This window comes from Salvelinus sp. IW2-2015, linkage group LG4q.1:29, assembly GCF_002910315.2.
Source record: "Salvelinus sp. IW2-2015 linkage group LG4q.1:29, ASM291031v2, whole genome shotgun sequence".
NCBI lineage: Eukaryota > Metazoa > Chordata > Actinopteri > Salmoniformes > Salmonidae > Salvelinus > Salvelinus sp. IW2-2015.
In genome coordinates, this window is record NC_036842.1 from 1,080,637 (window position 1) to 1,104,428 (window position 23,792).

The 23,792-nt window shown below is 42.2% G+C and overlaps 2 protein-coding genes across 2 annotated transcripts; one reads left to right on the top strand and one right to left on the bottom strand.

Annotated features, from left to right (window-relative positions):
* Window positions 1-4,114: 4,114 nt before the first annotated feature.
* On the top strand, window positions 4,115-11,072 carry pdxp (pyridoxal (pyridoxine, vitamin B6) phosphatase). The gene is made up of 2 exons (XM_023983301.2): window positions 4,115-5,170; window positions 8,464-11,072. Exons 1-2 carry the CDS (start codon window positions 4,570-4,572, stop codon window positions 8,796-8,798), a joined length of 936 nt encoding a protein of 311 aa, XP_023839069.1. The 5' UTR covers window positions 4,115-4,569; the 3' UTR covers window positions 8,799-11,072.
* Window positions 11,073-16,356: 5,284 nt separating this feature from the next.
* Window positions 16,357-18,673, bottom strand: LOC111961218 (alpha-ketoglutarate dehydrogenase component 4). Its single transcript, XM_023983302.1, has 4 exons — window positions 18,586-18,673; window positions 18,242-18,305; window positions 16,827-17,017; window positions 16,357-16,685 (listed from the first exon to the last, which is right to left on the bottom strand). The coding sequence occupies exons 1-4, from the start codon at window positions 18,613-18,615 to the stop codon at window positions 16,668-16,670; spliced, it is 303 nt and encodes a 100-aa protein (XP_023839070.1). The 5' UTR covers window positions 18,616-18,673; the 3' UTR covers window positions 16,357-16,667.
* Between the last annotated feature and the right edge of the window lie 5,119 nt (window positions 18,674-23,792).

Below are 23,792 nucleotides of genomic sequence, written 5' to 3' on the forward strand. Positions count from 1 at the left end.
ACCAAATCGGAGAGATAGGTAGGAGCAAGCCATGTAATGCTTTGTAGGTTAGCAGTAAAACCTTGAAATCAGCCCTAGTCTTAACAGGAAGCCAGTGTAGGGAGGCTAGCACTGGAGTAATATGCTCACATTTTCTGGTTCTAGTCAAGATTCTAGCAGCCGTATTTAGCACCAACTGAAGCTTATTTAGTGTTTTATACGGGCAGCCGGAGAGTAGAGCACTGCAGTGGTATGCAGCTTTTTAACCTTTATATAACTAGGCACGTCAGTTAAGTACAACATCTTATTTACAATGACGGCCTTCCGGGGAACATAACTTCCATGTTCAGGGGTAGAACGACAGATTTCTATTACCTTGTCAGCTCGGGGATTTGATTCAGCAACCTTTCGGTTACTGGCCCAACGCTCTATCCACTAGTCTACCTGCCACCCCAAGCTTGAGGGTTTAGAGGCCATGACTATTTTCATGAATGTGTCAAGAGATACATACAGGATTAAACAACTTGACTGTCTCCATTGATCCTAGGTCCTGGCAGTTCTGTGCAGACTTAGGACAACTAAACTTTGGAGAAATACGCAGGTTCAAAGAGGAGTCTGTAATTTGCTTTCTAATGATCATGATTTTTCATGAATTCATCACTGCTGAAGTGAAAGCCATCCTCTCTTGTTGAATGCTGCTTTTTAGTTAGCATTGCGACAGTAACAACATTTTGGGGGGGGGGATTGTACTTATTCTCCTCAATTAGGTTGAAAAAAATAGGATGATCAAGCAGCAGTTAGTGATCTTCGATATTGCACGGTACTGTCTTTCCAAGCTAGTTGGAAGATATCCAGTTTGGTGGAGCGCCATTTCCATTCCAATTTTCTGGAAGCTTGCTTCAGGGCTCGGGTATTTCTGTATACCAGGGAGCAAATTTCTTGTAACAAATGTTTTCCACTGCATCTAGGGTATTACGCAAGGTTCAATTTAGATCCTCAGTACTCCGACGTCCTCGGGTAGGTGGAGGGAGTCTGGAAGGGCATCTAGGAATCTTTGGGTTGTCAGAGAATTTATAGCATGGCTTTTGATGATCCTTGGTTGGGGTCTGAGCAGATTATTTGTTGCGATTGCAAACGTAATAAGATGGTGGTCCGATAGTCCAGGATTATGAGGAAAAACATTTAGATCCACAATATTTATTCCACGGGACAAAACTAGATCCAGGGTATGACTGTGGCAATGAGTAGGTCTGGAGACATGTTGGACAAAACCCACAGAGTCAGTGGACTTTTCCATGTGAACATTAAAGTCACCAAGAATTACAACATTATCTGCCATGGCTACAAGGTCCGATAGGAATTCAGAGAACTCAGTGAGGAACGCTGTATACGGCCTAGGAGGCCTGTAAACAGTAGCTATTCAAAGTGGATTGAGTAGGCTGCATAGATTTCATGACTAGAAGCTCAAAAGACAAAAAGTATGTAATTTTTTGGGCGGGGTCAATTGAAATTTGATGTCATAAATGTTAGCAACACCTCCGCCTTTGCGGGATGTGCGGGGGATATGGTCACTAGTGTAACCAGGAGGAGAGGCCTCTTTTAACACAGTAAATTCATCAGGCTTGAGCCATGTTTCAGTCAGGCCAATCACATCAAGATTATGATCAGTGATTAGTTAATTGACTATTACTGCCTTGGAAGTGAGGGATCTAACATAAAGTAGCCCTATTCTGAGAAGTGAGATATCACAATATCTTTCAATAATGACAGGAATGGAGGAGGTCTTTATTCCAGTGAGATTGCTAAGGCAAACACTGCCATGTTAAGTTTTACTCAACCTAGATTGAGGCACAGACATGGTCTCAATGGGAATAGCTGAGCGGACTACACTCACTGTGCTAGTGGCAGACTCCACCGAGCTGGAAGGGTGGCTGACAGCCTGCTGCCTGGTCTGCACCCTATCTCATTGTGGAGCTAGAGGAGTTAGAGCCGTGTCTATGTTGATAGATAAGATGAGAGCGCCCCTCCAGCTAGGATGGAGTCCGTCACTCCTCAGCAGGCCAGGCTTGGTGCTGTTCATGGGTGAGTCCCAGAAAGAGGGCATATCATCTACAAATTCTATCTTTTGGGAGGGGCAGAAACCAGTTTTCAACCAGCGATTGAGTTGTGAGACTCTGCTGTAGAGCTCATCACTCCCCCTAACTGGGAGGGGCCCAGAGACAATTACTTGATGCCGACACATCTTTCTAGCTAATTTACACGCTGAAGCTATGTTGCTCTTGGTGACCTTCATCCTAACATCGTTGGTGCCGAAGTGGATAACAGTATCCCTATACTCTCCACACTCGCCAGTTTTAGCCTTAGCCAGCACCATCTTCAGATTAGCCTTTACTTTGGTAGCCTTGCCCCCTTTTAAACAGTGTATGATCGCTGGATGATTATTTTCAAGTCTAACATGCGGGTAATGGAGTCGCCAATGACTAGGGTTTTCAATTTGTCAGAGCTAATGGTGGGAGGCTTTGGTGGCTCAAACCCCGTAACGAGTGGAGGAGAGACCTGAAAAGGCTTGGCCTCTGACTCTGACTCATTGCTTAATGGGGAGAACCGATTGAAAGTTTCTGTCGGCTGAATGAGCGACACCGGTTGAGCATGCCGACAGCATTTCTTTCCAGAAGCCTTGAGAAAATTGTCTGGCTGCGGGGACTGTGCGGAGGGATTTATACTACTACCTCTACTTACTGGTGGCACAGACGCTGTTACATCCTTTCCTACACTGAAATTGCCCTTGCCTAACGATTGCATCTGAAGCTGTGCTTGCAACACGGCTATTCTCACCATAAGGCGATAGTTCTCCTGTATATTAAGAGTATATCGATTGCAATTGGATGGCATACCTGCTCTTATACCTGTAGCTATGTTGTAGAATAATTATATAGCATGCCTACCTGCAACAGGACATTAGACACCATATGGAGCTGTGTGGTAAGCAGTGAGGGTCAGGCCCAACACTTACAAACCCTCCAGTGTATTAGCCCTCATAGTGTTAGCTGGGACATAATCCTGCACACCCCGTGACAGGTCAGGAAAGCATGATCCCTACTAACCCTAGTATAGGCAGGCCTACTATACTTAATAGCACAGATAGTCTCTTGTTATTGTAGGGTTGGCCGTTAGACCAAATAAATGCAGTGTTGATCTGGGCCTGGACTGAGAGTCCAGGGTCTTGGTCCATTGGCACTAATCTCTGAAACACAAATAAACCAGTAGCCCTTAGAAACTTGTTGTGTAGATCTGGAAGTATTGGAAAGATGTAAGCAATATGCTTGTAGCTCCATCTTTGTCTCTGATAGACCAGGTGGGATTAAGGAAATGTCTGGTTGTGGTGTGTTGTTTTTCTATTTTAAATTGGTATTGGTACACAGTTTTTTTTGCTAGAGTAACAGGTCTTCCCAGTATGAAAATGTGTGCAAGGGATTTTGCCATCGACAGCCATCAATACCGTTAAGCCCTGCACAACTAACGTGCTGTTTCCTATTTAACAACAGCAACAGAAATAAATGATGCTCAACTGGGACCACTGGCTTATGTGATTTATTTGGACAAAACACAACGCAAGGAGAGTACGATTTACATCTGTTACATTAGCTACCTAGCTAGGTCTCAAAACAAATTTGCTGTAGCTCTGATCTTGACTTGCAAGACACTGCTTATCTCTGCACTATAGGTACAGGCAGGTACCTAGGAATATGTGCAGATCAATGTAATATAAAACCACTTCTAACACTCTTTCCCCTAAATATGCATCACCCATCTAACTATTTGTAGCTAGCTAATAAACTAAACAATCGCCAGCTGGTCGTTTTGTGAATAGAACTCCTGTGCATGGCATTCAGATTTGCTTTTTTATTTTAAAATATAATGTTTTTGTTGCAAACTAACTAGCTATATATCTAGCCATCTATCTGTACCCATTGCTGATGATCCTTTGATCTCATCCATGATGCCTTGACGTCTGTGTTGCAAGCTACATGCAAAACACTTAAACAAATCTTTAGGACCAATGAGAGTAGAGCTACTGAGTTCGGACGTCACATACACATGTCCATATATGGCATTGCGTTGGCAGCTATATTGGATTTTCTATGCGGTGACGTTTCTGGAACCGGGAAGCATTATACCTCTACCAATATGGCTTAGCCGCACATAAACTGTAACGGGCAAGTTTCACTGTTTTTACTATCTCCGCAAGTTGTCAGGAGTGTTACATGTAACTCAATGTTGTAAACGGTGATTATAATCGCCGGTCAATAGGCCAAATGGTTAAAGAGGAAGCGCCGTGTTATTGCAAAATATGCTTGGTGGGTGGGTCTTAAATGCCAGCGCCAATGAAACGAATAGAATGAGCTGTATAGAACACGGGGACGTTTCAGTTTCATGTAATATAATGTCCATTTATCACCGTTGTGCACAAGTGTGGTGGAACTAGAATTACAGGGAACTAACTGTCGTAGTTCGTTCTATTTGAGTGGCGTAATCATATATTTCTGTAGACAACCACACGCGAGGTTGTTCCTCAACGCATCGTTCAGAATGGCTGGGCTGGTGAGTAGCAGAGGGTGTCACAAAATCAGGGGTTCCCAAATAAGAGAGCTCCTCGACTCCAAGCTCAACGTCCTTTTTGATTGTGACGGAGTCATCTGGAATGGCGAAACGGTCGTGGCAGGCGCGCCAGAAGTGGTGACGCTACTGAAACAGCAAGGCAAAAAGGTATTTTTCATCACCAACAACTGTACTAGGCCCAGAGCGAGCTACGTAACGAAGTTTATCCGGTTGGGCTTCACTGATGTCGCAGAGGAGGAGATCTTCAGCTCGGCGTACTGCTCTGCGGCTTATCTGCGAGACGTGGCGAAGTTGCAGGGTAAGGTGTATGTCATAGGGTGCCAGGGCGTTGTGAAGGAGCTACGGGAGGCTGGGATTCCCATAGTGGAGGAGGACGCTGACGCACCTACTGGGACCATTTACGACTACCCGTTGGACCCAGACGTAAAGGCAGTGCTGGTGGGATATGACGAGAAATTTGATTTCATTAAACTGGCCAAAGCCTGCTGCTACTTACAGAATACTGAGTGCCTGTTTCTGGCCACTGACCCTGACCCCTGGCACCCACTGCGAGGAGGCAGAATAACACCAGGTAGGTGTGTCACTAGTGAGGGTCCTACTGGCTTTTGTTCCTGCCCAGCACTAGTACAGCTGATTTTAAAGAGATTCTCCAGTACTGTTTTGTACTTATTAGCCAGTAGTTCTGAAAGTAGCACTCACGAGCTAAAAGTGGTCCCTGAAAATGGTGTACTATGTGCGAGGGGGCTGAAGCTCATTGGCTAGAACTCGAATTGTTAAGGGGCTGGCCCACATGGGGGGAGGATGTAGGGAACCTTGCCGCTTCCAGGAAACAGTCACTTTCAAACTAGGGCTTTTGTGGCTAATTGAGGTAAAACAGTAATTCTGCTCATAGACTATGCATGTATGAACTAGCGATGGGGAAACACTGAAGGCTTTGCCGCGTTCACCAAATTGTGCCAAACACAGTTAATTACTCGGCGCTTCATTATCCCTTCTCAATGTACATTAGTGACTGCTGGTCAGCAATAAATAGCTGCAGTGGATTATCAGATGTTTTTTCTCTTCCGTTTTCATCGAAACTCTGGCGCAGCGATAAATTGTTGGCTTTAGTAGCTTATAATCAGTTGGAATTCAATTTTGCCTTCTAGTTTACTTAATAAATAAATAATGAATTTCAAATTTTATTGGTCACATTTTTAGCAGATGTTATTGATGGTGTAGGGAAATGCTTGTGTGGCATTATTTAGGATGCTTAAGACAGAAGCTTATACTATATTAAATAAAACAAATTAATTGAATAACAGTGCAGAAAGTCTGGTTCCACTTTTTTTTTTAATAGTATGTCTTTAATGGGATTTGACCTCATACCCTCACATCCCTTAATGTCCCATAGTTCCCTACTCTACCAGCTAAGCTACCTATATTTGTAAGTATGGTGTCCAGTAGAAGTCAGTGTTTTGAAAGCAGCTTTGGAGTCAAAGAAAGCACCAGAACCACTGTGAAATCAATGGGATCTCAGATTTTGCAACAATCTGTTTGCAATAGCAAATGATCAAACGAAGCTTTGGACATCATTGATGACGTACTTCTGATAAAGTGATGCACGCATCGACACACTGCTTCGAAGTTAGCCGCTTAGCGATATCTATGCATGCCTCTGAGCTCCGGTATCAAACGTAATATCTCTAGTATGTACTACGCATTGACACAAAGCGGTAGATATGTATAGGGGTAAGTTGACTAGGCATCAGGATATGATTAACAGAGTAGCAGCAGCGTATATGATGACTGTGTGTATATAGAGTCAGTATAAATGTATATTATGAGTGAGCAAATTATGGTGTGCGTGAGTGTGCATAGATACTGTGCAACTCAGGGTCAACTCAGTCCATGTAGCCATTTTGTTAGCTATTTAGCAGTTTTATGGTTTGGGGATAGAAGCTGTTCATGAGCCTGTTGGTGTCAGACTTGATGTACCGGTACCACTTGCCATGTGGAAGCAGAGAGAACAGTTTATTGCTTGGGTGGCTGGATACCGATTTTCCAGGCCTTCCTTTCACACCGCCCGATATGGAGGTCCAGGATGTGGCAGGGAGCTTGGACCCAGTGATGCACTGGGCTGTCCGCACCACCCTCTGTAGCACCATGCGGTCGAGGGCAGTGCTATTGCCATACTAAGCAGTGATGCAGCCAGTCAAGATGCTCTGAACTTTTTTTCTTTTTTTTTATCCGTTATTTTACCAGGTAAGTTGACTGAGAACACGTTCTCATTTACAGCAACGACCTGGGGAATAGTTACAGGGGAGAGGTACAGCTGTATAACTTTTTTAGGATTTGATGGCCCATGCCAAACCTTTTCAACCTCCTGAGGGGGAAGAGGCGCTGTCGTGCCTTCTATATGGACTGCGTGTGTGTGTGGACCATTTTAAGTCCTTAATGATTTGGACACCTACTAATCATGATTAGTTGAATCAGGTGTGTGAGTGCTGGGCTGGAAGGAAAGCGTGCACATCCTGTAGTTGCCCAGGGGACCTGTGCAAGGTGAACATTATCTACTTAAATTTCACCTCAATGTGAAACACCTCATACCACCCTGCATACCACTGCTGGCTTGCTTCTGAAGCTAAGCAGGGTTGGTCCTGGTCAGGCCCTGGATGGGAGACCAGATGCTGCTGGAAGTGGTGTTGGAGGGCCAGTAGGAGGCACTCTTTCCTCTGGTCTAAACAAAGATCCCAATGCCCCAGGGCAGTGATTGGGGACACTGCTCTGTATAGGGTGCCGTCTTTCGGATGGGACGTTAAACGGGTGTCCTGACTCTCTGAGGTCATTAAAGATCCCATGGCACTTATCGTAAGAGTAGGGGTGTTAACCTCGGTGTCCTGGCTAAATTCCCAATCTGGCCCTCAACCATCACGGTCACCTAATAATCCCCAGTTTACAATTGGCTCATTCATCCCCCTCTCCCCTGTAACTATTCCCCAGGTCGTTGCTGCAAATGAGAATGTGTTCTCAGTCAACTTACCTGGTAAAATAACAGATTAAAAAAAAAAAAAAAAAAAAAAAATAACAGGGTGAATAGGGATACCATGTAGAAAGGGTTTACTACATTTTAGCCATATGGGGCCTGGACATACAGAATCCACATTCATTGTGACCTGTCATGCAAACCTGTTTGGTTAAACAATTACAGTTTGTATCAGAGAGATGTTGTCAGTATTTGGTAGACGTGGGCAGTTGTGTAGAATGGCTTTGAATGCTGTGTGCAGTGCAACTCAACCTGTTTTTGCTCCCAGCAACACGCACGTGCTGCTCTGTTCATGAAATGAAGGATACTGCTCATAATGTTGTTTATAAATTGAACCCTGACAAAGGTTGTTTCGGGCATTTCCTCACTGTCTGGCTAAGTGGTCACCTGTACTGGTCCTGGAGAGCTACTGGTGTCTAGTTGGATATTAGGTTTTGAGTGCAGGCATCTTATCAAGGTACAGTCAACTCCTAATAAGAGCACATCAAATGAGTGTAAGCTCTGTTGAATAGCAGTGCAGTTCACCAATTGGTTTTATTTTACTTGACAATACAAATATCAAGCAGCTCCAGTTGACAACAGGCATTACAAATAAAAAATGTTGTTTTATTTTTATTTTTTAGTGTGGCTTCAAAACAGCCCCAAGTCATTGCTTTGCAGAATTGTAATGCTGAATCAGGAATATTCGTGCTAGGCTGGAACAAAAGCTTAGAAACCTTAAGAATGAAGGTTTCAGACCACTGCTGTACGTCAGTATGCCGTTTACAAGTAAAAAATTGAAAAGGTAGTAACTGGTAATCTTCCCTGACTCTCTGGCGCCGCTTCCTCCTCTCCCTCAGGTTCAGGAAGCCTCACGGCCGCTGTGGAGACAGCCAGCAGCAGGAAAGCCACGGTGATCGGGAAGCCCAGCTGCTTCATGTTCGAGTGCATCGCCAGCCAGTTCAACCTGGACCCCAGCCAGTCCCTCATGGTGGGTGACCGCCTGGAGACTGACATCCTGTTTGGGGCTAACTGTGGCCTGGACACCATGCTCACCCTGACCGGAGTGTCCACTCTAGAGGAGGCGCGCGGCTACAAGGACAGTGACGACCCCGAGCGGAAGGACTTCGTGCCAGATTACGTGGTGGAGACCATTGCCGACTTCATTGAAGCGTATGAAGAGGAGGAAGGCTGAGGAGGACTATAGAAAGAGCAGACCCCTGAAGCTGTGCCTGAGAGACCTGGCTCATGTTCATTAGAGTACGCAACGGAAAGCGGTTTAAACCGCTTTGCAACGGAAAGTGAAAATTCCCTCCCTGTTTCAATCCATTTGGTGCCTAATGAACACGACCCTGGATATATCAGAAAAGGGATTAGTTTGGTGGTGTTATACGCAGTCATTTGTAAAGCCTTTAAGAAGTCAGTGTGATGTGTTATAGTGCTTGCGACAGGCATGCTGTGCTTTTTATGCCGATAATCTTTGTCATGAGGCATGTAAAGATGTGGCATAACATTTTGGAAATGTTTTTGCAATTTACATGCTTATGGCAAGTGATAATGACATTGACCAGGATTCAATCAGAGATGCGTTGTAGACAAGCCCATTTCACTACAGACAACGAAGATCGCTTTCACGGTAAAACGCTGAAGATGTCGACTCATGAGGAAATTATCTTTTAAATGTCAAGCACTGTGCACTTGTATACAACATGTCTTTGATTGAATACAGGCCATTGTGTAGTATTTTGGAAAGCTTTATGAATGGTGGCATAAGGCCACCTGGAACATTATTTACGGACACCAATAATGCAGTGTGAGACTCCACCTGGTTGTAGTTCCTAGTGTTCATTATTTGGGACATTTATTGGTGTAGTAGGAATGTCTTTGGTTGTACTGTAGTATATCATAGACGTCACCATATGAGCCCAATATACAAGCTGTTCTATTTTCCTTGAGACCATCCAGTGTTGAAATGGACTGGGATCCATCAAAGTGAATCATAACACCCAATGTAAATGGACTGAAGTCATCTAAACCAACTGTGCTGTTCCACAGTCAAAACATAAGATAATGTAAGCTGAATGCTTCCCTTGCAGCACCTTCATCTTTAGTACACCAAACCAAATACTGTGTTAGGTTTGAATCCAACAACTGGTATACAAATCAAATTTATTTATATAGCCCTTCGTACATCAGCTGATATCTCAAAGTGCTGTACAGAAACCCAGCCTAAAACCCCAAACAGCAAGCAATGCAGGTGTAGAAGCACGATACCAAATGTTATTTTTGGAGCCAACTGTCCAACATTTAGCTCTGGATATATGGAAATAGGGCTGGAGAATTGGTTTGATGGAAATATGGATAAAAGACTTGGTTTGATATTGGTTAGTTTTCCCACCAAGTCAAACCTTGGCTAATATGTGTGCCAGCAGCCTTGCTGTAGTTTTGGATCCTTTGGTTAATGAATCCTTGACTGTATCAAACATGACATGGAAATTGTTCTCACTTCTCACCTTTCTAAAGAACAGAGCATACGAGTGGTCCTGAATTGATCATTACCAACAATGAAATGTGTAGGACTGTACGTAGATCTAATTACCTTTTGATAGGCCTTCAACTGATCAATTCTACAAGTAATAATATTTGAATAGATCTTCAAGTGATACCAATGTTCAATGAACTGAAATGTGAATTTGCAGTGGAAATTATTGTACAGTAGTTTGGTATTTGAAAGTCAAAAAGGAACTAGTATGGTTATAGGCCTTCAACTGATCAATTCTACAAGTAATACTATTTGAATAGATCTTCAAGTGATACCAATGTTCAATGAACTGAAATGTGAATTTGCAGTGGAAATTATTGTACAGTAGTTTGGTATTTGAAAGTCAAAAAGGAACTAGTATGGTTATAGGCCTTCAACTGATCAATTCTACAAGTAATAATATTTGAATAGATCTTCAAGTGATACCAATGTTCAATGAACTGAAATGTGAATTTGCAGTGGAAAATATTGTACAGTAGTTTGGTATTTGAAAGTCAAAAAGGAACTAGTATGTTCCTTAACCATACCACTGTAAAATGTTAAGTTGCTGAAATGTTAACTATTAGGTGTATTTGGGAACTGGATTTTCAATGTTTTTCTTATCGACAGGTGGTTATTAACCTGAAGAAGGGTGTGTGGATTTCAGTCAGGGTAATAACAATGGCAGACAAACATTATTTTAATTGAGGGTATCACCATTTTTTTTTTTATCAGTCTTTTTACTTAGATGGAGGTTGTGCTAGAACTTTATTGTAAGACTTAAGACACATTTTCATACTGTAGATGAAGTACCTATTTCAATGGAATGCCAACCTGTTTTTTATGAACTTCATAAACATTCTGCATATTGTGAATTAGGTTTGTACATTACTTAATGTAGTGTACACTTGCATTTTGTTTTTTAATTAAAACTCTTGCTTTGTATAATTTCTGTCAAACTTGTTCTCTACCAGGTCGTCTCTAAATTTGTTATGATGGAGAAAGCCCTTGAGGACCAAATGTTCCTCAATGAATCAAGTCCGCAAATTAAGTTTAGGCTGAAGTTGAAGCTGGTCAAGGCTAGACTGTGAAATGACACTCACGGAAATGACTAATACACTCCTCCATATGTATTTGGACAGTGCAGCTAAAATGTTACATTTGGCTCTATACTCCAGCATTTTAGATTAGAGAGAACATTTCATATTAGGCAACATCACATTTTATTGGTCACATACACATGGTTAGCAGATGTTAATGCGAGTGTCGCGAAATGCATAAATGACAGAATGTCTGCTTTTATGAAGGTATTTTCATACATACTGTATCTGTTTTACCATTTAGAACTTAAAGCACTTTATGTATCTAGTATTCCCCCCCCATTTGAAGAAGTCATAAGTATTTGGACAAATTCACATAGTGTATTAGCCCTTTATACTCGTGGGAATTGGCCTACATGGATAGGGCTAAATTGAACTGTCTTACAGAAGAAATATAAAAAGCATAAGCATGGTAGCAATTGGCGATTATGGCAAAATTATTAGACCAAAGTTGAGGACAGCAGTTCAACTCAAACATTTGGGCTCTTGAGTGGCGCAGCGGTTTAAGGCACTGCATCTCAGTGCTAGAGGCGTCACTACAGACACCCTGGTTCGATTCCAGGCTATACCACAACCGGCAGTGATTGGGAGTCCCATAAGGCGGCGCACAATTGTCCCAGCATCGTCCGGGTTTGGCCGGTGTATGCCGTCATTGTAAATAACAATTTGTTCTTAACTGATTTGCCTAGTAAAATGTAAAATTATACCATTTGATTTTATGTGCATTTTACATTTTGCCGCATTTGATAACGACATCTGAAAATACTGTACAGCCACTACGTTCCAATTAAGGTGCTTATCAGTGCCCAAATCTGCCATTTTCAACCCTGATACAGGTAGGAGAGTAAAGGGTTAAAGTAGTCAAAACTGAGGAGGTTAGAATGTTTTCTTGTAGACTCCGTTACTTTCTCACTCATTATTCATGATTAATTCATGATTTTTCTTAATCATGGCAGCATCAACATGATTTAAAAAGTGTTCAGAAACACTTAAAAGGAAATTACTCCAGTCAGCATACACCATTCAGATACTATTGGGCAAAACATAACCTCATCTCCAGGCTATTACGCACAGTACATATAAACCTGTGACATCAACGATTCAAAGAGTGACATTAGAATTCTATGGGAGTGACCTTACTGAGTAAAGTATTTGTCATAATTTAATTTTAGAGAATCACATGAATGTGAGCTGTGGCTCTGTAAACAAAGCTGCACAAGACACGTACAGGGGAGTGTTAGGGGGAAGGTGTTGTGGGAGATGATTGATTGGTTGGTAGATTAAGCCTCCCTGTATTTTCTAACGAAGGCCAAGTTTGAGCGTTGGTCCACAAGACTCTTCGCGCATTTGGGCAGAAGTGTCTGGGAACGAGATTAGGCCGAAAAACAACCAAAACAAACTGCAAATGCATTTTTAGAGTCACAAGCTTGATGAAGTCATTGTGTGCAAGGAATATGAGACTAAATACAAAACTTTTGATTACTTTAATACCCTATAAGCAAATTTGTCCAAATACGACTTATTCACTTGGGGGACTAGATACATAGTGTTTTCATTTCTAAATGGTAAAACATATGTATGAAAATACCCTCATATAAATAGGTGACATTCTGTATTGTTGCCTCATATGAAACATTTGATCTCAAATCCAAAATGAAGTATAGAGCCAAATAAAACCATTTTGCTTCACTGTCCAACACATATGGAAGGGGGTATATATATACAGTGCCTTCAGAAAGTATTCACACCTATTGACTATTTTAACATTTTGTTGTATTACAAATTGGGATTAAAATGGACACAAAATACTCAAAGTGGAAGAAAAAGTACCCCCACCCTCCAAAATATTACACTAATATACAGTGGGGCAAAAAAGTATTTAGTCATCCACCAATTGTGCAAGTTCTCCCACTTAAAAAGATGAGAGAGGCCTGTAATTTTCATCATAGGTACACTTCAACTATGACAGACAAAATGAGGGAAAAAAATCCAGAAAATCACATTGTAGGATTTTTAATGAATTTATTTGCAAATTATGGTGGAAAATAAGTATTTGGTCAATAACAAAAGTTTAATCTCAATACTTTTGTTAATACCTTTGTGGCAAAAATGACAGAGGTCAAACATTTCTGTAAGTCTTCACAAGGTTTTCACACATTGTTGCTGGTATTTGGCCCATTCCTCCATGCAGCTCCTCTAGAGCAGATGTTTTTGGGCTGTTGCTGGGCAACACGGCTTTCAACTCCCTCCCAAGATTTTCTATGCGGTTGAGATCTGGGACTGGCTAGGCCACTCCAGGACCTTGAAATGCTTCTTACGAAGCCACTCCTTCGTGCCCGGGCGGTGTGTTGGGACATTGTCATGCTGAAAGACCCAGCCACGTTCATCTTCAATGCCCTTGCTGATGGAAGAGGTTTTCACTCAAAATCTCACGATACATGGCCCCATTCATTCTTTCCTTACACGGATCAGTCGTCCTGGTCCTTTGCAGAAAAAAAGCCCCAAAGCATGATGTTCCACCCCCATGCTTCACAGTAGGTATGGTGTTCTTTGATGCAACTCAGCATTCTTTGTCCCCAAACACGACGAGTTAGTTTTTACCAAAAAGTTCTATTTTGGTTTCATCTGACCATATGACATTCTCCCAATCTTCTTCTGGATCATCCAAATGCTCTCAGCAAACTTCAGACGGCCTGGACATGTACTGGCTTAAGCAGGGGACACGTCTGGCACTGCAGGATTTGAGTCCCTGGCGGCGTAGTGTGTTACTGATGGAGGCTTTGTTACTTTGGTCCCACCTCTCTGCAGGTCATTCACTAGCCCCCCGTGTGGTTCTGGGATTTTTGCTCACCGTCTCTTGTGATCATTTTGACCCACGAGGTGAGATCTTGCGTGGAGCCCCAGATCGAGGGAGATTATCAGTGTCTTGTATGTCTTCCATTTCCTAATAATTGCTCCCACAGTTGATTCTTCAAACCAAGCTGCTTACCTATTGCAGATTCAGTCTTCCCAGCCTGGTGCAGGTCTACAATTTTGTTTCTGGTGTCCTTTGACAGCTCTTTGGTCTTGGCCATAGTGGAGTTTGGAGAGTGACTGTTTGAGGTTGTGGACAGGTGTCTTTTATACTGATAACAAGTTCAAACAGGTGCCATTAATACAGGTAACGAGTGGAGGACAGAGGAGCTCTTAAAGAAGAAGTTACAGGTCTGTGAGAGCCAGAAATCTTGCTTGTTTGTAGGTGACCAATAACTTATGTTCCACCATAATTTGCAAATAAATTCATAAAAAATCCTACAATGTGATTTCTGGATTTTTTTTCTCATTTTGTCTGTCATAGTTGAAGTGTACCTATGATGAAAATTACAGGCCTCTCTCATCTTTTTAAGTGGGAGAACTTGCACAATTGGTGGCTGACTAAATACTTTTTTGCCCCACTGTACCTGTATCTTGATTAGATAAGTATTCAACCCCCTGAGTCAATACATGTTAGAATCACCTTTGGCAGCGATTACAGCTGAGTCGTCTCCAAAAGCTTTGCACACCGGTAATGAACAATATTTGTCCATTATTCTTTTTAAAAAATTGTCAGGCTCTGTCTAGTTGGTTGTTGATCATTGCTCGAAAGCCAATTCCAAGTCTTGCCATAGATTTTCAAGACGATTTAAGTCAAAACTGAAACCAGGCCACTCAGGAACATTCACTGGTAAGCAACTCCAGTGCCTTCAGAAAGTATTCATACCCCTTGACTTATTCCACATTTTGTTGTGTTACAGCCTGAATTAAAAATGTATTAAAAATGATTTTTTTTAATTAACCCCTCTACACACAATTCCCCATAATGACAAAGTGAAAACGTGTTTTTAGAAATGTTTGACATTTTTGGAAAAATGAATTTACATAAATATTCACACCCCCTGAGTAAACTTTGTACAAGCTCGGTCAAGTTGGTTGTTGATCATTGCTAGACAACCATAGATTTTCAAGTAGATTTATGTCAAAACATTAACTCGGCCACTCAGGAACATTCACTGTCTTCTTGGTTTAGATTGTTAGGATCCCCATTAGCTACTGCAAATGGTGCAGCTACTCTTCCTGGGGTCCACACAAAACATACAAATACATGACAAAGTACAGAACAGTAATAGACAAGAACAACATAAGATATTACATTAAATAAAAAATAAAAGAGCTATATATAGGAAAGACAAAAAAAGAAATGTGTTGGTAAGCAACTCGTGTAGATTTGGCCTTGTGTTTTAGGTTATTGTCCTGCTGAAAGGTGAATTAATCTCCCAGTGTCTGGTGGAAAGCAGACTGAACCAGGTTTTACTCTAGGATTTTGTCTGTGCTTAGCTCTATTCCGTTTCTTATTTATAAAAAAAATATGTTTTATTCGGTAGAGCCTTCCTTTTCACACTGTTAGTGTATGTTAGTATTTGTGTAACTACAATGTTGTTGATCCATCCTCAGTTAATCTGTCATTTTAGCCATTAAACTCTGTAACCGTTTTAAAATCACCATTGGCCTCATAGTGAAAACCCTGAGCGGTTTCCTTCCTCTGCGGCAACTGAGTTAGGAAGGGCGACTATCTTCGTAGTGACTGGGGGGTATTGATACACCATCCAAAGTGTAAAATTCATAACTGCACCCTCTACCAATAGGTGCTCTTCTTTGCGGACCATAGGAAAACCTTGGTTCGCAAAGTGGAATCTGTGCTTGAAATTCACTGCTCAACTTAGGGACCTTACAGATAATTGTATGTGTGGGGTACAGAGATGGGGCAGTCATTTAAAAATCATGTTAAACATTATTATTGCACACAAGTTGAGTCCATGCAACTTATGTGGATTGTTGAGCAGATTTTTACTCCTGAACTTTAGGCTTGCCATAACAAAAGGGTTGACTACTTATTGACTCGAGACAATTAAGCTTTTCATTTGTAACCATTCCTACAAACATAATTCCACTTTCACATTATGGGGTATTTTGTAGATCAGTGAAAACAACTCCATTTAATACATTTGAAATTCAGGCTGTAACAACAAAATGTGAAAAAAGTGAAGAGGTGAGAATACTTTCTGAAGGCACTGTAGCTGTTATCAGGTAGATAACTGATAGCCATGACAACGGAGCGTTTACAGTTTTTCGCTTTACTTTGCACAATACATAGGCTATTAGAAGACAACTAGACAATGCTTGAATCTGCATACTTCCCATCACATATCACAATACATTCAAAAAAGCATTTGAGGTTATCAGCACTGCTTGAACATAAAAATAAACATTTCAGCGCTCTGATCCAACAGGATAAATATTAATAAATTATAAATGTTTCTTTGTGCATTTTATATTGGAATCTCTGGCAGTTACACTCCTAAAAAGCTATACAGTACTGAGTAAATATCCAGAGAATGGTTTGGCAGGTTATCAGTGAAGATGTCTGTTACTCTGGTCCACCACGCTGTAAGAAAAAATATTCTTGACTGTTACAGCAGAAAAATACTTTAATTTATATCTTCTATGATGACAAGTACCTGTAGTGGTATTGTTGAACTCTGAAGCTGGGGTTGAACCCCATTGTGGTTGACTGTACATATCTTACCTGGATGTACTCCATCTCCTCTGGAGCAACTATCCTTCTTCGATACCTCTGGGGAAGATCTCTGATAGTTGCAGCGGTATCTGAGATTCCCGGGAGGCGAGTCAGGGGTGATGGTGCAGAGGTCAAAGGTGAACTATGTGTACCACTGGACTGCTGTGCTGCGGCAACTCCCATTTTCAGCACCTCTTGGACTGAATAGGTTACAATAGGTATAGCCCGGTTTAGACCCCAGTTCTAGTCTTAGAACACATTGCCAGTTATTTGCCGACCCTTGCCTGTGCGGCGATACTTTCCCCACTTCTAAAGGAATATGGGTAATCGGTTCTGATTAGGAGATCGTCCAGCGGTGCCCAGGAAATAATGACATCCAATTGTTAGATGCTACCATCCCCCCCTCCAAATCTAAACCAAACATAGATTTCATGTTATGTTTTCGCTTCGCGCGCACAGCTGTCTGTGTTTCACACCTGTTTGTCCTAGCTAAATCAGCCTTGTAATACGAGCACCATGCTACCGCAGACAGGAAGTAGACAAGAAGTAGAATGAAGCGTGTGCATGCAAACATTGACATCCATGTTTGGTTTTCATTAGGAGGGTGGTAGCATCTAACAATTGGATTGAATTGTTTCCTGGGCACCGCTCAGTGTGCAAACAACGCATTCTTTATCAGAACGGTCCACCGACCACAGATATGCCTAACGAAGTGGGAAAAGCGTCGCCAAAAAGGCATAGACACAGGTTGGTAAATAAGTTGCACGGTGGGCTAGAGCTATATTGCTAGACGGAGACCCAATCTCTGTCAAGAACCACCAGGCTATAATAGGTGTAGGTGGTCACAACCCTGATCCCAGAGGTTGACTATGGGACATTCTCAATTGGTTTGCTCTACTCTTCCGTCCTCTCTTCCTTTTGAAAAACATCAAAAGTAACTGAGGGGAGGAGAGAATGTGGAAACAAATGTTTTTGTATTAAGAGACTCTCCTTAACATGCGTGTCATCATGCAAATTATGTGTACAGTGATTTCAATCCCAAAATACATGTAAAGTAGTATAGATAAAAGGATAAGTAGCATATCATTTAAAAATATGTGCATGCTTTTCTCCTTCGAGTATTCAACAGCTGATTCAAAGGGGGTTTCGAGGCAGAGGACAGTCCTCCATTCCCCTTTTGACATTGACACTCTCCAGGTCAGGGAGGAGTCGAGGACGGACTTTAACCAATTGAGATTCTCCCTACGTGCGGTTCAACTAATCTTGATGAGCAGTTGATTAGCTATATTATGTGTGTTAGTGCTCGACTTGGACAAAAATCAGCACGTGACAAATGTTTTTACACACTATTTTTTCCAGTATAGGCAAGATGCCTGTCGCATGTCATACTAATATACAGTTTGAGTTGAAGAATTGAAATTTACCATTGGGTCTTGGGTCACTAAGGCGATTAGGAAACTTTATAAGTGGCGAGTGAAGGCGCACAGCCTGGTGGATTAAAATCATAGTTAGGCTACTCATATATTGCTTTTACATTTTCTTGAAATTATATCATATGAATGAATGATGAGTGAGTAAGAAATGACTGAATGAAACTACCTAGCGCTACCCTTTCAAACAGTCTACCGACATGCACTGAACTAGAACGAACATTAACGCGTAAAATAGCACGTTGGCAATATGGATAGGCTACAGAATGTGGAATACACAAGCTATACCCTAAACGAAGCAACAAATCTACGTTTTCCTATTCTTAAATATTGTATACCTGCACAAATGCTCTTCCAGCTGCTGCCATCTTTCTTCAACAGCGTCAGCAACGCTTAAAATAGTACTTCCGGGTCACGGAATTTCCGACATTTTCCAAATAAAAGTTCCTCCCCTAATCTTCTTCTTCTCTGAGGTTTATTGGCCGACTACACTCATAAGGTGTAATGCCGCCACCTACTGTACGGGATAATAAAAAATACACCAAAAACTAAACATGTTTTGGATGAACAAATCATACTAATTACTTGTTTATATATTTTTTATTATAAAAAATAAACACAAACCAAATTCAGCACTATTCAGCACGGCACTATTCAGATCCCTACACATGCTTAGGAACCTGGAAGGGGGGGGGGGGACTTCTTCATTCAGTACTGGCGCCCCCCCCTTGGGTTGTGCCGTGGCGGAGATCTTCGTGGGCTATACTCGGCCTTGTCTCAGGATGGTAAGTTGTTAGTTGAAGATATCCCTCTAGTGGTGTGGGGGCTGTGGTTTCCAAGCAATGGGGAGGTTCCCATTGCTTGGAAGTTAGCCACGGTTTGTCCTTTATTTAAAGAGGGAGATCAAGCTGATCCTAAATGTCATATGCCTATTTCTATTTTGCCCTGTTTATCAAAAGTGTTGGAAAAACTTGTCAATAATCAACTGACTGGCTATGTTGATGTCTAAAATATTCTCTCTGGTATGCAATCTGGTTTCCACTCCGGTTATGGATGTGTCACTCTAACCTTAAAGGTCCTCAATGATGTCACCATTGCCCTTGATTCTAACTAATATTGTGCTCATATTTTTATTGACTTTGCCAACGCTTTTGATATGGTAGACCATTCCATTCTAAGGAGTATTGGTGTCTCTGAGGGGTCTTTGGCCTGGTTTGCTAACTACCTTTCTCAAAGAGGGCAGTGCATAAAGTCAGAACATCTGCTGTCTCAGCCACTGCCTGTCACCAAGGGAGCACCACAAGGCTCGATCCTAGGCCCCACGCTCTTCTCAATTTACATCAACAACATTGCTCCGGCAGTAGGAAGCTCTCTCATCCATTTATATGTGGATGATACAGTCTTATACTCAGCTGGCCCCTCCCCGGATTTTGTGTTAAACGCTCCACAACAAATCTTTCTTAGTGTCCAACAAGCTTTCTCTACCCTTAACCTTGTTCTGAACACCTCCAAAACAAAGGTCATGTGGTTTGGTAAGAAGAATGCCTCTCTCCCCACAGGTGTGATTACTACCTCTGAGGGTTTAGAGCTTGATACAAGTACTTAGGAGTATGGCTAGACGATACACTGTCCTTCTCTCAGCACATATCAAAGCTGCAGGCTCAAGTTAAATCTAGACTTGGTTTCCTCTATCGTAATCGCTCCTCTTTCACCCCAGCTGCCAAACTAACCCTGATTCAGATGACCGTCCTACCCATGCTAGATTACAGAGACATAATTTATATATCAGCAGATAAGGATGCTCTAGAGCGGCCAGATGTTCTTTACCATTCGGCCATCAGATTTGTCACCTATGCTCCTTATAGGACACATCATTGCACCCTATACTCCTCTGTAAACTGGTCATCTCTGTATACCCGTCACAAGACCCACTGGTTGATGCTTATTTATAAAACCCTCTTAGGCCTGACTCCCCTCTATCTGAGATAACTACTGCAGTCCTCATCCTCCACATACAACACCCCTCATCCTCCACATACAACACCTGGTCTGCCAGTCACATTCTGTTAAAGGTCCCCAAGCACACATCCCTAGGTCGCTCGTCTTTTCAGTTCGCTGCAGCCAGCGAATGGAACGAGCTGCAACAAACACTCAAACTGGACAGTTTTATCTCAATCTCTTCATTCAAAGACTCAATCATGGACACTCTTACTGACAGTTGTAGCTGCTTTGTCTGATGTATTGTTGTCTCTACCTTCTTGCCCTTTGTGCTGTTGTCTGTGCCCAATAATGTTTGTACCATGTTTTGTGCTACTATCATGTTGTTGCTACAATGTTGTGGTGCTACTATGTTGTTGTCATGTTGTGTTGCTACCATGCTGTGTTGTCATGTGTTGCTGCCTTGCTATGTTGTTGTCTTAGGTCTCTCTTTATGTAGTGTTGTGTTGTCTCTCTTGTCGTGATTATTTTTAATCCCAGACCCCGTCCCCGCAGGAGGCCTTTTGGTAGGCCGTCGTTGTAAATAACAATTTGTTCTTACCTGACTTGCTTAGTTAAATCAAGGTTAAATCAAATAAATAAATAAAATAATAAATTCAACCATTCCTTTGTTTCATCACAAAACTGGAGAGCAACCTCTGTCCGGTGAAGTCCACAAAACATATTGAATGTAACAAACAGTTACATGACCTACAGCATGGTCAAGCAAGTTAATGTTTCCAACTTTCTTCACTACTAAACAACTAGCATATTGATTTAGAACCACGGAGAGTTCTCGTAAGTCGCAAAGAAAACAGGAGCTGCCTCCACTATTCCAGCACCATTTCAACATTATTAAATCACCTATGGTTAGTCTACTACAGACAATGATGAGCACGCTAATTAACATTGGCCTACTACATCTAGCTCAGTTGCGATTTTAGCATGTAAATCGTGGTGGAGAATAAAACCAACTTTTTTTTAGATGCATGCCAGCAAAGCCCCTACACAACACTATTTTAATGATTTTTTTCATTGGCAAGATTATCAAACTGAGGCATGACATGCCAACAACAAACACTGACACTACACATCCAAGTATAACTGATCAAATTATGAAAGACAAGCATTGTAATTTTGAATTCCGTAAAGTGAGTTTAGAAGACGTGAAAAAAATATGACAAGCCACCGGGGTCTGACCAATTGGATGGAAAATTACTGAGTATAATAGCGGACGATATTGCCACTCCTATTTGCCATATCTTCATTCTAAGCCTACTAGAAAGTGTGTTCCCTCAGGCCTGGAGGGACGCAAAAGTTATCCCGCTACCCATGAATAGTAAAGCCCCCTTTACTGGCTCAAATAGCCAACCAATCAGCCTGTTACCAAACCTTAAACTTTTGGAAAAAATTGTGTTTGACAATCCTATTTTACTATAAACAAATTAACAGACTTTCAGCACACTTATAGGGAAGGACTTTCAACAAGTGACTGATGATTGGCTGAGAGTAATTGATGAGCCGGAACAACTTCCGGGTTGGAGCGAGCGGTCGCATTTCGTACTTCGCTCCGCAGGTAGTATAACTTTTCATTACATTTCATTATAGTACAACGGTTTGATTTGTCTGATCTTAGCAATTTCTTCTTAGCTAGCTACATAGCCGTCTTTGTATCAAAGACAATTGCGTAATTATCGTAATTCGTCYCCCTAACGTAGTCAACACTGCTATCTGGCCAGCGGCTAGCCAGCTAGCCAGCTAGCAAACGCCCACCGTCTACCGAATAGCAGCACTGTAGAAACTATTACATTCAACGGAACGACTTGATTGGTGTAGTGTTAGCTAGCTACATAGTTGTCTTTGCTGTCTTCGTATCCACAATTGTGTAGTTCAGAGCGTGTAGTTTTAGAGTGATTATCTTAATTTACCGAGGCTAGCTAGCCAGCTACTTGTCGTCCTTAACGTAGGAAACACTGCTAGCCAGCCAACAGCTAGCCAAAACCGTCTAACCGATAGAACTCCCCATTCAACAACCCGGCGCATTCCCGCTTGCCTCACAGGTAGTATCACATTTCATTTCATACAGTACAACGTGTTTGATTTGTTTGATCGTAGCTAGCTACATAGCCGTCTTTGTATCAAAGATAATTGTGTAGTCTAGAGCGATTTTCTAGGTTAGCTAGCCACCTTTTTTTCGCCCTTTTAACGTAACTTAACGTAATCAACACTGCTTAGCTAGCCACTAGCCACCGAATAGCACACTGTAGAACTATTACACTCAACGGAACGACTTGATTAGTGTATGTGTTAGCTAGCTACAAGTTGTCTTTGCTGTTTTGTATTCTAAGATATATGTGGAGTCTAGAGTAAATTTCGGTTAGCTAGCAGCTTTCAAACAAAGTCAACAACGCAGGCACTGCTAGCTAGCCTACTTCAGCAGTACTGTATCATTTAATTCTCTTAGTCAATAAGATTTTTTTTGCAACGTAGGCTTAACTTTCTGAACATTCGAGAGGTGTAGTCCACTTGTCATTCAATATCCTTTGCATTAGCGTAGCCTCTTCAGTAGCCTGTCAACTATGTGTTTGTGTCTATCCCTGTTCTCTCCTCTCTGCCAGACAATACAACCGCTTCACACCGCGTGGGCGGGCCAACCCAGCCTGGTGGTCCGCAGCGCGCACGACCCACGTGGAGTTCCTGGTCTCACCGGTAGCTCTGGAACTGCCGATCTTAGGGAAAGGCAGAGTTCATCTCAGTACGCTCCCTCCATCCTCGATTCTTTGACGACGAAACATGGATACCAAAGATTAACACATTGCACTTTTCTAATGCTCTCATTCTTCTCCGCCCACTGTTCTCCCACATACCGAGAGCTTGGTCAGCGTGGTGGTGGCACCGGGATCTCATACTCTCAAGTGGTCATTCTTCGTCTTTCTCCATTACCCTTGTCTATCGCCTCCTTTGAATTCCCATGCTGTCAAGTTACAGCCTTTCAGCTTAACAGTCCTTATCATATATCGCCCTCACCAGGTTCCTCGAGAGTTCAATCATGAGCTTTGATGCCTTGATAGAGCCTCCTTTGTCCTGAGGACTGGCCACTCTCAACAGTTCTGGGCCGACTTTAACCTCCCCACGTCTACCTTTTGACTCATTCTCTCCCTGCTCCTTTTTCCACCCTCTCTTCTTTTGACTTCACCCTCTCACCTTCCCCCCTACTCACAGCGAGGCAGGCCATACGCTTGACTCATCTTTCTAGATCTGTTCTCTCCACTAACCGCTCATGCAACTCCTCCAAGTCTCCACCACTACCTTGTATCCTTTTCCTCTCGCTCTCATCCAACACTTTCCGCACACTGCCCTACTCGGATGTATCGGCGGTACCGTCCAACCTCCGCTCTCTCGTCCCCCGCTAGCTCTCTCCTCTTCATCCTATCATCTCTTCCCCTCTTGCTCAAACCTTCTCCAACCTATCTCCTGACTTCTGGCCTCCACTCACCCTCCTCTCCTCCCTTTCTGCATCCACTTTGACTCTCTATGTCCCCTATCTCCCGAGTCTCTCGTCAACGCG

What these genes read in the sequence shown, in the direction of transcription:
- pdxp (XM_023983301.2), top strand. Translation starts at nt 4,570, where the DNA reads ATGGCTGGGCTGGTGAGTAGCAGAGGGTGTCACAAAATCAGGGGTTCC. An exon ending in AGGAGGCAGAATAACACCAG is followed by an intron (nt 5,171 to 8,463) that starts GTAGGTGTGTCA and finishes CCTCTCCCTCAG; the next exon opens with GTTCAGGAAGCCTCACGGCC.
- LOC111961218 (XM_023983302.1), bottom strand. Translation starts at nt 18,615, where the DNA reads ATGGCAGCAGCTGGAAGAGCATTTGTGCAG. An exon ending in CTGGAAGAGCATTTGTGCAG is followed by an intron (nt 18,306 to 18,585) that starts GTATACAATATT and finishes TTAATCCACCAG; the next exon opens with GCTGTGCGCCTTCACTCGCC. An exon ending in TAGTGACCCAAGACCCAATG is followed by an intron (nt 17,018 to 18,241) that starts GTAAATTTCAAT and finishes TAACCTATTCAG; the next exon opens with TCCAAGAGGTGCTGAAAATG.